The sequence below is a fragment of the Narcine bancroftii genome, chromosome 2 (genome assembly GCF_036971445.1).
Source record: "Narcine bancroftii isolate sNarBan1 chromosome 2, sNarBan1.hap1, whole genome shotgun sequence".
Taxonomy (NCBI): Eukaryota; Metazoa; Chordata; class Chondrichthyes; order Torpediniformes; family Narcinidae; genus Narcine; species Narcine bancroftii.
This window is the reverse complement of record NC_091470.1, coordinates 9,581,591-9,595,211: the sequence shown is the minus strand read 5'-3', so window position 1 is coordinate 9,595,211 and position 13,621 is coordinate 9,581,591. Positions and strand designations below refer to the sequence as shown.

The 13,621-nt window shown below is 40.8% G+C and overlaps 1 protein-coding gene across 6 annotated transcripts in view; it reads left to right on the top strand.

The window, feature by feature from the left end:
- Positions 1-13,621, top strand: part of mthfd1b (methylenetetrahydrofolate dehydrogenase (NADP+ dependent) 1b) — a 106,738-nt gene that overhangs the window by 51,577 nt on the left and 41,540 nt on the right. For all 6 annotated transcript variants that reach the window (XM_069915781.1, XM_069915778.1, XM_069915780.1 and 3 more), the window contains 3 exons: positions 4,022-4,090; positions 8,303-8,414; positions 10,786-10,925. In XM_069915781.1, the coding sequence (XP_069771882.1) occupies positions 4,022-4,090; positions 8,303-8,414; positions 10,786-10,925 (321 nt within the window). The remainder of the gene's footprint in view (positions 1-4,021; positions 4,091-8,302; positions 8,415-10,785; positions 10,926-13,621) is intronic.

The following is a 13,621-nucleotide window of genomic DNA, read 5'->3' as shown; positions in this document are numbered from 1 at the left end:
TTGTCAGCTACAAATGAGCCTGCAGCTGACGTGGACATTTACCCCTCCATAAGTCTTCATCTGCGAAGCCAAGCCAAAGAAGACAAGCAGGCCTTCTCGAGGAAACATTGATCCAGAATCATTGGTAATTGGTGATTGTGTACAGCTTTTGGCAATGATCTTCCCAAATCATAATGTGTAAAACTTCCTGAAAGTAGCTCAGAATCAGAATCCAGTTTATTGCCATGAACGTGCGTCACAAAGTTTGTTGTTTTGCCGCAGCAGTATTGTGAATTACAGGTACAAATTGCAATAAATTGTGATTCCATAAATACAATATTTAAAAATAAATAATCGGTGCTTAAAAAAAAATTTAAGTGAGTCTATAGATTCATTGTCTGCTCAGAAATCTGATGGTGGGTGTTCGTCTTCAGGTTCCTGTACCTCCTTCCTGATGGTAACCGTGAGAAGAGGGCACAGCCTGGGTAATGAAGGTCCTTGAGGATAGAGGCTGATTTATTTTTTCTTGAATATTTTATTTATAATAAGCATAAATACAGTTTTCATATATCAAGATATATATTATCACAAAATGATTAAATGCATTAATTTTATATATAGAAAGAAGGAACAAATGAAAGAAAAATAACTAACAAAAACACCCTTCTCAAAACCCCCACTACCTCCCCAAAGAAAAAAACTAAAACTACAAAAAAAAGAAACACTAATATACTAAGAAAATGTAGTAAATATCAATATTGAATTGGATTGCTGTTGGAAAGACTTGAAGATCTCTCATAAAAACATTTTCACAAAAAAAGCATAATTAATTGAGGGAAAACTTCATGGAATCAAAGGAATTATTTGTAAATTTAATCCTAATGTTTGAGCATACAGGCTCCAAATCTGTAAAAAAAATAGAATATTTACCTCTCAAATTATATATAATTTTTCTAATGGATACTGTTTTGAATTTCTGTTTGCCATTTGCCTAATTTTAAAGAAACATCGGATTTCCAAGTAACAGCAATATACTTTCTTGCTATTACCATAGCTAATTTAACAAATTTTAATTGAGAATCTGATAAGTCTAATTTAGGAATTATATTTTCAAATTTTCCCATCAAGAATAATTCAGGATTTAATGGAAAAACAACACCAGTAACTTGTTGTAAAAAATTACTAATAGAAATCCAAAATGGTTTGACTTTTGAACAGACCAAGTGGAGAATGTAAAAAAAAGTTACGATTTCATCACCATATCTAAAACATTGGTCTGAAATATCTTGATTTTCATTTATTCAATTTTTGAGGTGTAAAATATAATTGATGTAAAAAATTATATTGAAGCAACCTGTATCTTACATTAATTGTATTAATCATAATATCTTTACACAAATTTTTCAATGCCTGCTGATCTATATTTAAATCGTTCCCATCTTTGACCTAAATAAACCTAATTTAGACATTTTCTCCCATAATTCCATATATACTAATTAAATAAATTTCTTAACAATTCCATCAGTAACCAATTTTTCTAAATCAGTACAATTCATTAATATCATTTCTGGTCCTAATTAATCTCTCTCAAATAGGCTCTCAATTGAAAATAACAAAAAAGAGTATTACATGGAATACCATATCTAGCTCTATTGATCAAATGTCATATTTCAACCACTCTCATAACAGTCTCCTATTTTACAAATTCCTTCATGATACCATATATTTAAAATTAGATTATCTTTGGAGAAAGTTATAAGAGGATTAACTAATGGCATTTTTGGTGACAGGGAGCCTTCATAATTTTCTAAATTAATTTTATTCCAAATGTTTCAATAATGGAGCATCTTTGTCAGTGATCATCAGCCTTGGTTCCCATTTATAAACAAATTCTTCAGCTTTTTCTTCAATTTTATTTAACTCAATTAGATTTAATATTCCCGGCAAGAAACCTTAATTGTGCTGCCTTGTAATAATTCTTAAAATTAGGAAGCTGTGATCCACCTTGTTCATATCTCCATGTTAATTTTTCCATTGATTCTCTTGCTACCTTACCTTTCCAAAGAAATTTCCTAACTTGTTTATTTAATTCCTGAAAAAACTTTTGAGGAACGAACATTGGTAAAGTTTGAAACAGATATTGAATTCTTAGAAAAATAGTCATTTTAATACAATTAACCCTTCCAAATAAAGTTATAGGTAAATTTACCCATTTCTTCAAATCTTCAGTTATTTTCTTGTAATGGAAATAGTTTAGTTCATATAAATTTTTCAAATTATTATCTATATGTATCCCTAAATACTTAATCCCATCATTAGACCATCTGAATTGAATATCTCTTTGACATTGTAAATAATCACCTTGTACTAATGCCATAACTTTACTTTTATCCCAATTAAATTTATAACCAAAAATTCTTCCATACTCTATCAATTGATCATAGAGTCTAGGTAACGACAACTGTGGTTGAATCAAATATACTAAAACATCATTTGCAAATAAACTAATCTTATGTTCCATTTGATTTACCCTAAAACCTTTTAACTGCTCATCTGTGCGGATATTTTGCACAAGAGGCTCTATGGCCAATACAAAGAAAGTCAGAGATAAAGGACATCCTTGCCATCTTGATCAAGTTAAATTAAATGATTAGTTATTACTTTAGCTTTAGGGCTTGTATAAAGTACTTTAATCCAATTTATAAAATTAGATCAGAAAGAATAATCTCTATGTCTAGAATGAACTTTCCTCCATATTTAAATCCTTCATCATTTTAGCATAGCTTTAGCTGCTTTAGACTGAACTATCTAACAAAGGAAAACATTCTCATATGCATCCACCAAATTTAAAAAAGTAACGTATTAATTTTTCATCATCTAAATTAGGTGCATAGATATTCAAAAGTCCACATTTCAGAAAATATTTGACAATCTACCATTATATATCCACCTGCAGGGACCGTAACAACATTCTGAATTTTAGTTAGCAAATTTTTTCTTAATTAAAATTGCTACTCCCCTAGTCTTAGAATTAAATGAAGAAAAAATTTACTTGATCTACCCAATCTCTCTTCACTTTCAGGGGTTCTTTTTCAGTTAAATGAGTTTCTTGCAGAAAAGCTATATCCACCCCTAAATTCTTTATATAAGATAATAATTTCTTTCCTTTTATTGTTCTGTTAATCCCATTAATATTTAAACTAACAATCTTAATTGCTTTATTCATATTTCCTTATTTTTAAATCCCTTTTCATCTCGCCCGTCCAGGAAAAATTCCCATACATTAATGTGATCTCAAGTGTTATCACCTGCAATCCAAAAAAATTAAATACAATGCAAATTAACAAAAGGAAAACAGAAAACCCTACTCAAAAAGTGCCATAGGATCTAGTACTATCCACCTCCATTTTACGAGTCGTGGTATTACCATGAAAACACTTGTAAAGTGCCAGAAATCAACATAAACACATCTCTTGACCCTCCCCCCACAGGAAAAAAACATTGATTAATCAAAACATCAGTTTTCATCTAATAAAAAAACAAACATAATGTAGTTCAGTTTTCTCATCCATAAGAAAAATCAAAATATAAACTGAAAAATACAGAAAACTTTTGGCGACATAGTTAAAAGATAGTTAACTGTTTTATAATTATTTTAAAGTATTTTGATTTTTTTTAAAAACACTAATTAGGCACTTTTTTTTCATTAAATCCCACGGGAGTCGTGAGGCTGCATGTCATCTCTCACAGCATCACATGACATCCCCCAGAGGGTGCTTTCTTGAGACACCACCCTCTTGTAGATGTCCTCGATGCAGTGAAGGCTGATGCCCGTGATTGTGCCAGCTGAATTCACAGCTCTCTGTAGCCGTTTCCTGACCTGTGTGTTGGCACCTCCATTCCGGACAGTGATGCAACCAGTCAGAATGCTCTCCACGGTCCACCTGTAGAAATTTGCAAGAGTCTTTGATGACGTACCCACATTAACCCTGTAGCGGTGGAAGACTAAAGGTAGTGATTTATTGTTTGTTTTTCTGTCCAGGGCATAAGTGGAGCCCTTGCCGTGCTGATGAAGGATGCCATTAAACCCAACCTCATGCAGACATTAGAGGTTTGTGAAGTTTCACTTGTATCTGCTTTCACTTTTGTAGCCAAAGGAAACAAACATTTAAATAAAATATTAGGACTTGCTATTCTCTGAGACTTGATGCTGGTAAAAGGAACATTTGAAGAAGATAATTTAGAAAATGTGAATGTTACCTTTCGATCACTGTGGATAAATCGTTTGCAGGCAAAAAGCAAACTGCTGGAGAACCTCGTCAAGTCAGGCAGCATCTGTGGAGGGGAAGAGGTAGTCAGCATTTCAGGTCATGTCCCGGACATTGTCTTGATGTAGGTTCTTGGCCCGAAGCTTCAACTGTCTTTTTACCTCCATAGCTGCTTGACCTGCTGAGTTACTCAAGCAGTTTTTTTCCAGATTCCAGCATCTGCAGTCTTTTGTGCCTCCTGGGCCAATCATTTGTTAAACATGAGGTCAAAGTAAAGATTTATCTTGGCTCTTTAACATAATTGCATCTTGGAGTTCTCTGCCTGTATCCCTGTTCCATTTCTATACTGGAGTGAGGTACAACAGGGAGCTGTTGGTGGAAGCATTCAAAGTCCTATTTCTAAAGCCATAATCTAGCAGATGAAAGACTGATCACCCCTGTTCAGATTGTCCATTTTATAATCCAGAATAATACTCGTAACAATGCAGGAAGCTCAGTGGCCAGTTTAAACACAGTGATCTAGTAATATAATTCAACTAAATTAGGGATCAGTGCTCGACATTTGAAACAGTGGAGCTGGATTTTTTACATCAGTTTGAAAGGGCAGATCTAAAAATCCAGATTATTAGATGGAATAGTGGCAGCAAAGCGGAATCTCCTTGTTCCTCCCTCACCACATCCAGCAAGCACTGTGCTCATGATGCCACAGCCTAATTATTGTTTTCATGAGCGTCTGATTAGGAAGCCCCTGAGCCCCACCTGTATCACAAGCACCAAATGACACAGGGCTGGTTAAATTGCGTGCCGATCGAAAGCATGATGGGCTTGTGAGCCTCTCTCCCTGTTCCTCCTCATCCTGAAGTGACAGTTGCTCTGGGTTACAGTTTGATCCCGGCTTGTGATGACCAGCTCGTTAACTGGCACAGCAAAGTCTTCTGGGCTGTGAGAGCAGACTGAACTCCTGGTTCCATTGATAGCGATGTTCTGCATTTGTGGCATTCAGTTTATTCCAGAGAAGGTCCTTCACCTCATGGGAGCAACATTATTGAGAGCTGTACCAAGGAAACTGGGCCATAGTAGTATTGTATGGGAGCCTTGCCTCGTCTGTCATCCAACCCAAGTATATCGTTTCTACCTCAAAAAAAATCTTGATTCTCCTTAAATGACTGCTCAGCAGCTATTCTTGGACACTCTCCCTCTTGGTCACTTTCTGGAGTTCTGAGTATAATCCTTGATATCCATTAATCTATTTATCTCTGGTCTGAAGCTGGAGGAACTCAGCAGGTCAGGCAACATCCATGAGTAGAGATGGTCAGTAAGTGTTTCGGAACGGGGCCCTGTCATGTCGGTATGACACATTGCATTCCTCCTAGACAGCCTTGTACCCAACAGCAAGAATGTTGATTTTTCCAATTTTGGATAACCCCTATCTCTATCTTGTTCCATTGTTTTCATCTCTTCTTTACCTGTTCCTGTACTCTAACTTCCATCCCAGTGGTCTCTTCCTCAACCTGTCTCACCACATCTTGCATCTTTTGGTCAATACCCTCTCACCTCTGCCAGGGTGAGGCCAAACATAAACAGCACATCATATTCCTGGACAGTCTTAAACTGAATGGCATGAACATTGATTTTTTTTTTTAATTTTGGGTAACCCCCTACTTCCATCTGCATCCATTGTTTCCATCTTTTCTAGCTAAAGAATGAAAGAAAAAAACAAGCCCATAAATATGTAAACTTTTCTCTCTAACTCATCTGTCCTTCCACTTCTCCTGCCTTCGGTCCAATATCTGATCACCTCTTGGCTCCTCCCCAACTTATTTACCCCTTCATGCACACAATATCACCCCCTTTTACTTTGGTCTTCATAAAAGATCACAACCTGAAATAATGACTGACTATTTTTCTGCATGGATGCTGCCTTACCTGTTGAGACCTGTGGTCTCCTCTACATCAGAGAGACTGGACTCAGGCTGCAAGATCGCTTAATTGAGCACCTCAACTCTGTCCACTGCAATAGTGGGAATCTCCCAGTGGCTAAACATTTCAATTCCCTGCCCCATTCCCACGCTGACATGTCTGTCCATGGTCTCATGCACTGGCAGGTTGAGAGCATCTACAAATTGGAGGAACAACATCTCATCTTCTGTTTGGGCACCTTCCAACTAGATGGCATCAACATGGATGTATCCGGTTTCCTTTCGGCCCCATCTCCTTCTGACTCCTTTTTTTCCCCCTCTCTCTCTTTTTTGAGCTCTTTTTCTCTGTCTCGCTTCCCCCACCTCTGCTTCCACAACAACTCTCCCTCCACCAGTCAATCTCACCTTTTCTGTCTCCTGTGACCCATCCATACAACAATTAAAGTATGGAAACAAGCCATCTTGGCCCCTCTAGCCCATATTGATTTGTGATCTCCTCTAATCCCACTTGCCTGCACCCTGCCCATAACCCTCCAATCCTCTCACATCCATGCACCTATCCACCATTTTCTTAAATGACAAAATTGACCTTGCTATAACCACCTCTTCTGGAAGGTCATTCCACTCAGCCACCACTCTGAGTGAAGAAGCTCTCTCTTATGTTACTTCTAAACTTTTGTCCCCTAACCCTCAACTCATGACCCCTTGTTCCAATCTCACCTACCCTCAAGGGGAAGAGCTTATACCTCTATCAAAACCCCCCTCAACCTTCTACACTCCAATGAATAAAGACCCAGTCTACTCAATGTATTCCAGATACTGCAATCCAGGCAACATTTTAGTGAATCTTCTCTGTACCCTCTCTACCGTATTAATATCCTTCCTATAATTTGGGGACCAGAACTGCACACAGTATTCCAAATTTGGCCTCACCAATGTCTTGAATAGTCTCAACATCACTTCCCAACTCCTATCTTCTATATGCTTTGATTTATAAAGGCCAGCATACCAAAAGCCTTCTTTACCACTCTATCCACATGAAATTCCACTTTCAAAGAACAATGATCTCTCTGTTCCTCTGCATTCCTCAATGCCTCCCCCTTCACTTCATATGTCGTGTTTTGATTATTCTTCCCAAAATGAAGCACCTCACACTTATCAGTATTAAACTCCATTTGCCACCTTTCAGCCCACTCTTCTAAGCCGTCCAGATGCTTCTGCAGTCCATGAAAACCATCTTCACTATCCACATCCCCCACTATTTTTGTATCATCCGCATATTTACTAACCCAATTTACCACTCCATCATCCAAATCATTAACGTAAATGACAAACAACAAAGGACCCAACACCGAGCCCTGAGGCACACCACTCAGCCTCCATCCTGACAGACAGTTATCTACCATGACACTCTGGCATCTACCCTCCAATTAACACCTTTTCTCTGTGAGTTGGTACTCCTCTCCCTGCCCATTCTTCCCTTCTCATTAGCTTTTTAATTCACGCTCCTTCCTGCTTTTTACTCATACCTTGAACAAAGAACAGTACAATACAGACCCTTTCACCCACAATGTTATTCCGACTTATATATAATATATCTACAAAAATGAAACCGTCCCTATCTCATACCCTCTGTTTTTCTTTCATCCATGTGCCTGTCTCACAGTCTCTTAAATGCCCCTAATTTTTCCATCCTCCAGCACCTCCCTTGGCAATGCATTCCAGACACCCATAACTCTGTTTTTAAAAAAAAGTGCCCTATGGAGCCTGTGAGACCTCCAGAGTCCCTCCAGCTTCTCACTGTTTGCTCAGGGTTCCAGGGTCTTCAGTTCTTGTGTTTCTCTGTTCTGATTCCTGCCTTAACTCTGGTTGACCCTTTACCTCATTTGGAGAATATTTCCCCATGGCTGACTGTTGTAAATTAAAATTAAATCCTGATCAGCTTCCTTCTCTGCTTCACCAACTCCTGTCCAGTTTTTGTATACTTATAAAAGCTTCATTGTGTGATGTGAAAGCTTTTGTAGATGCTTTTGACAGAAATAATCTGCACAAGTTGTGGAGGTTTTACCAGACTCTTGGGAAAATAATCTTGAGTGGTAGGGCAGGAGAGCTGATGAATATTCGTGCTGTTAACAGGGAACTCCGGTGTTTGTTCATGCTGGACCATTTGCCAACATTGCACATGGAAATTCTTCTGTCTTAGCTGACAAGATAGCACTAAAGCTGGTCGGGCCTAATGGGTTTGTAGGTAAGTTATGGAATCTTTTATTTTACCTTTCACACTTCGCTTTTGAGCACAGGCTTTGGTCAGGTATCCCACTGACCCAACATTGATGACATCTCGAACCCTAAACCCGCTCGGTGCCCACTGTGGCACGGGACCTTCCATGCCCAGAATACTGGTGAGACCCTGCCCCCAGATTGAGCAGAAGTCAGGGCCCTGAATTCAAGAGTAGGGATGTACAAAGCTTTTGCGACACCACGATTGAGTAACGTGGGCAATTCTTCTCATCCAGCAAGAGGAAGGATATTATTAAGTTAGAAAAGATGCAAAAAAGATTTGTGAAGTTGTTACCGGGGATAGACTTAGACTTTATCCCTGGAGTGTTGGCAGCTGAGGGCTGACAGTACAGGGGCAGATAAAATCGCAAGTTAACAGTCAGAATCAGAATTTATTGTCTTGAACGTGTCATGAAATTTGAATTTTTGCAGCAGCTTCACAAATATGCGATAAATTTACATTTTTAAAATAAATAAATTGGTGCAAAAAGAAGAGAAAGTGAGGTTGTATCTGTGGTTCATTGTCCATTCAGGAATCGGTAGTAGTTGAGGGGAAGAAGCTGTTTTTGTGTGTTCGCTTTCAGGCTCCTGGACCTCCTTCCCAGTGGTAGCAGTAAGAAGAGGGCACAGCCTGGGTGGTGAGGGTCCTTGAGGATAGAGGCTGCTTTCCTGGGATACGGCCTCTCGTAGATGTCCTTGATGAAGTGAAGACTGATGTCCACGATATCGTTGGCCGAGTTCACAACTCTCTGTAGTCTTTCCCTGTCCTGTACATTGGCACCTCCACACCAGACAGTGATGCAACCAGTCAGATTACTTTCCACTGCCCCAGCAGAAAGTTTGCAAGAGTCTTTGGTGACATTCCAAATCTCAAACACCTCACGAAGTCTAGCCACTGGCGAGCCTTCTTCGTGATTGCATTGACATAGAGGCCCCAGGATAGATCTTCAGAGGTATTGACATCCAGGAATTTGAAGTTCTTAACCCTTTCCACTGCTGACCCCCTCTGAGGACTGGTTCATGTTCTCCTGATTGCAAAGCACAGACTGAGTCATATACTGTTCGGGTGGCCACTAGAGAAAGGATGCGCTTGCTCAGAGGAGATAAGCTAGGCATGTTTTCCCTTGAGCAAAAGTATCTGAGGGGCGACCTGAAGAGTTATACAAAATTTTTAGAAGCGTAGGTAGTCAGAATCTTTTACCCATAATAGGGGTGTCACAAACATGAAGGATTAAGCTTCACAAAGAGGGTGGTGGGTGTATAAAACAAGCTGCCACATGGCATTTAAAGGATTTGGGCAGGTACTTGGGTCAGAAACTACCCTGGTTGCATGGTTGGTGTAGCAGTTAGCACAATCCCTTTACACTGCCAGCGATCAGGAACGGGGTTGGAATCCTGCGCTGTCTGTAAGGAGTTTGTACGTTCTCCCCATCTCTCTCTGTGGGTTTTCCCCGGGGGCTCCAGTTTCCTCCCACTGTTTGAAAAGTACTAGGGGTGTAGGTTAATTGGGTGGCATGGACTCATGGGCCGAAATAGCCTGTTACTGTGCTGTATGTGTAAAATATTTAATTTAAATTTAAATTTAGAAAGCTTAAGAGGATATGGGCCAAATCCTGGTAAATGGGATTGGTTTACGAGGCAGTGAATGAGCATGGACGAATCGGGCTGAAGGACCTGTTTCCGAATTGACCGTTTCCTGATGCACTGCAATAAACAAAAGTGCTGGAAGAACTCCCTCTCCCCGTTTTCTCACTTTCCTTCATCCTTCTGACTCCCTTTTCCCTTCCCTCACCCACACCTTCTTCCTATCAGCATCTTTCTCAGCCCTCCACCCTCTCCCTATCGATCACCTCTCAGCTCCTTTCTTCTCTTTCCCCTCCCACCTGCTAGCCCCTGCTGCTCTCTCTTTTTCTCATCCCCCCACCACCCTTTTATTTAGGCGTTTTCAGGCACTCCTGAAGAAAGGTAGTTGATATTTCAGGCCTGAGCCCATTGCTTTCCATGGATGCTACCCAACATGTCGAGTTCTTCCACCACTTCTGTGTCTGCATCTCCAGACTCCTTGTTTACCTCCAACTGCACCTTAACTTAAAAGATGCTTTGGTTGTGAAAGTTGCCAGAGGCACAAACCATTGCTGGAGGGTCTCATTGGATCAGTGTCCATGAAGGCAGAGGGTGGTCAGTGTTTCAGGCCAAGCCCCTTTTTCCTGATTGTCCATCCAAGCACTGATAAAATTCAGGCACTGAATTTATTTTTCTCAAAGTATCTCATACCTATTTCATGGCAACTTTGCACCCATCAGGATGAGTTTAATGTTCTGACTTTTGTTTACATCCAGTGACGGAGGCAGGGTTTGGAGCCGATATTGGAATGGAGAAGTTCTTTGACATTAAGTGCAGGTACTCGGGTTTGCGCCCCCATGTGGTGGTGCTGGTTGCCACAGTACGTGCTCTGAAGATGCATGGTGGCGGTCCCACGGTAAGTTAAATCCTAAACATCGAGTGCAATACTCCAAAAGCACTGGGAAAATGTGCAGGAAAGGCTGCATATTGCATGCATTCCCCTTCAGGGCAGCGCAATCATTGCACTACCAAACATTGCAGCGTGAACCTGCAATCTTCACACCCCAGGTGCCTTCTGGGTCGTGGAGTCCTACAGGACAGGCCCTGCAGCCCAACTCATCCATGCTGACCAAGTTGGCATTCTGTGCTAGTCCCATTTGCCTGCATTTGGTTCGTACCTTTCTAAATCCTTCCTGTGAACATCTCTGTCCAAATGTTTTATGAACATTCTAAATACCTGCTTCTAAAGCTTCCTCTGGCTGCTCATTCCAGATATGGTCCACCCTTTAGTTTAAAAACTTGCCGTTCATTTCCTTTTTGCATCTTTACCCAGCCCTCCCAGGGGGTTTGACTTGGCAACAGAAGTTAGCCATCCATTTTCATGGGCACTAATGATTAGATTGTGAATTTCTGGGACCAAGCAAACAATCCCTTGCCCTGCAATACACAAATGTGCAGGAGAAACACAGCAGGTCACCCAGCATCCACAGGAAGTAAAGGGTGACCAACATTTTGGGGCTGGGCCCTTTAAGAACCCATTACTTCTTATGGGCAGAGCTACAAAGATAAAAGTTGGTGGTCTTTGTGTTTGAGAGGATGCCCTCTTAAAAGCTGGGCTTGGGGTTTCATGAACTGGGGGCCTAGTTTAGAATGGTAGACTGATGAAGCCAAGCGTAGGAATGCCTGGCAGTCTCTGAGGAGCCACCTTGCTGTGAGGAAGAGATTTCACTGAAGCTGCTTGATGTGTCAGCCGTATCCCAGCAGGAGGCTTCCTCTCGCCCTGAGTCAGAAATCATGGCTGCAAATTTTACTGGGCTTCAGTTCAGTATCACAGTTTGCAATATGGCAGAGGTACTATTTTCCAGATGGGGTATTAAACCAGGTTGATGTGGGCAGTTCCAGCAGAGGAAGATCTGGAGACTTCTCACTGGACTTTAGGCTGATGTTTAGAATACAGAACATTCTAGCACAGTATAGGCTCTTCAACACAATGTTGTACTGATCTGTATAAACCTAGTCCACAACAGTCTAATTTTTTCCTCCCTCACACCCATAACCCTCTATTTTTCTTTCATCCATGTACCTGTTAAAGTCTTTTGAATGTCCCTATTGTACCAGCCTCCACCACCATCCCTGGCAATGCATTCCAGGCACCCACCACTCTCTCTTTAAAAAAAACATACCTCCGGCGTCTCCTTTAAATACTCCTCTATTTGATCTTAAGATGACCTTGTCATCCCAAGCAAAAGTGCTGGTTGTCCACCCTATCTAAACCCCTCCTAATCCTGATTGCGTCCAAGTCATCTCTCAATCCAATCAACAAGGATAGGTGACTTTAAAAATATAGAATGTTGGAAGAACATAGCAGGTTGAGGTACGTTAACATTTCCCGTTGAGGGAAGAGGAAAGATTGCGAGGTGGGGTGAGTTGGAGGTTGATAGGTGATAGGTGGGGCAGGGATGAGGTACAGATGGAACTGAGTAGCTGAAGATTGGAAAGGTGAACAAAGGGAGAAGGAAACTAGGCGGATCTGTGAGAGGAGAATATCAGGGGTGTGGGGTGAACTTTCCAGTTGCTGTGAAAGGAGTGAGCTCCTAAGAAGTGCTGTGGACCAGTCATTCTATTTTGGGCTATGGCCCCCTTAGGACTCTGCACAAAGTTTTATGGGCCTCCTTCCCTGTGAAGCAGTTGCTTATTTGGTTGTTTCTGTACTTCTCTCCTACTGACCACGTTACAAACATTAAAAAATGTTTTCTGATTTCAGTGTGCGGCCCTCCCCGAAATGTGCTGTGGACTATGGCATTAATGTAGGGTTAACAAAAATGGGTGGTGGATGGTCAATGTGGTTTCTGGGTATGCCGGATGCCTCCCTGCATGGATGCAAACACACCAAGAAATCAAACCCCCATTTTGGATGCACACGATGCTCTAAGCACAAATTTTGGCAGTTCGTTAAGTTTAGATTGATGCAAATTGGAGGTCAATAAAAGCTAAATGGGTTAGAATTTTCAAATAAAAAAGGGGGCACAGTTTAGCGCAATACTTTACAGCGCCAGCAATCAGGGTTCGAATCCCGCGCAGTCTGTAAGGAGTTGGTGCATTCTCCCCATGTCTGCATGGGTTCAGGTTTCCTTCCACTGTTTGAAACGTACTGGGGTTGTAGGTTAATTGGGTGTAATTGGGCGGCACGAGCTAGTGAGCTGAAATGGGTGTATGTCTGAAATTTAAAACGATAAAGAGATTTTATAAAACGAAACATGGAGCACTTTGTGCAGTTCTGGTGATGTTTAGGCACAGGAGGAGGTGCAAAAAGATTGGCAAGACTGAGACCAAGAGGATGTAGAGTGCAAAATTAAATAGACCAAGTGCGTGAGATGGTGGTAGTCTGTGAGATTCTGTGAGCCTACTTCATTATTCAATGCAATCGTGCCTGATCCTCAATCTCAGTGCCATAGTGTACTGCTCCCTCTTCACACCTTTTGGTGCGTACCATTTCCAGAAATCAATTTTTCTTAAACATATTCAGCATCTTGGCCCCCACAGCCCTCTGGGGCAGAGAATTATGCAGGCTCACCCCTTCCATCCCACCCCACCCCCAACAAACTAACAAAT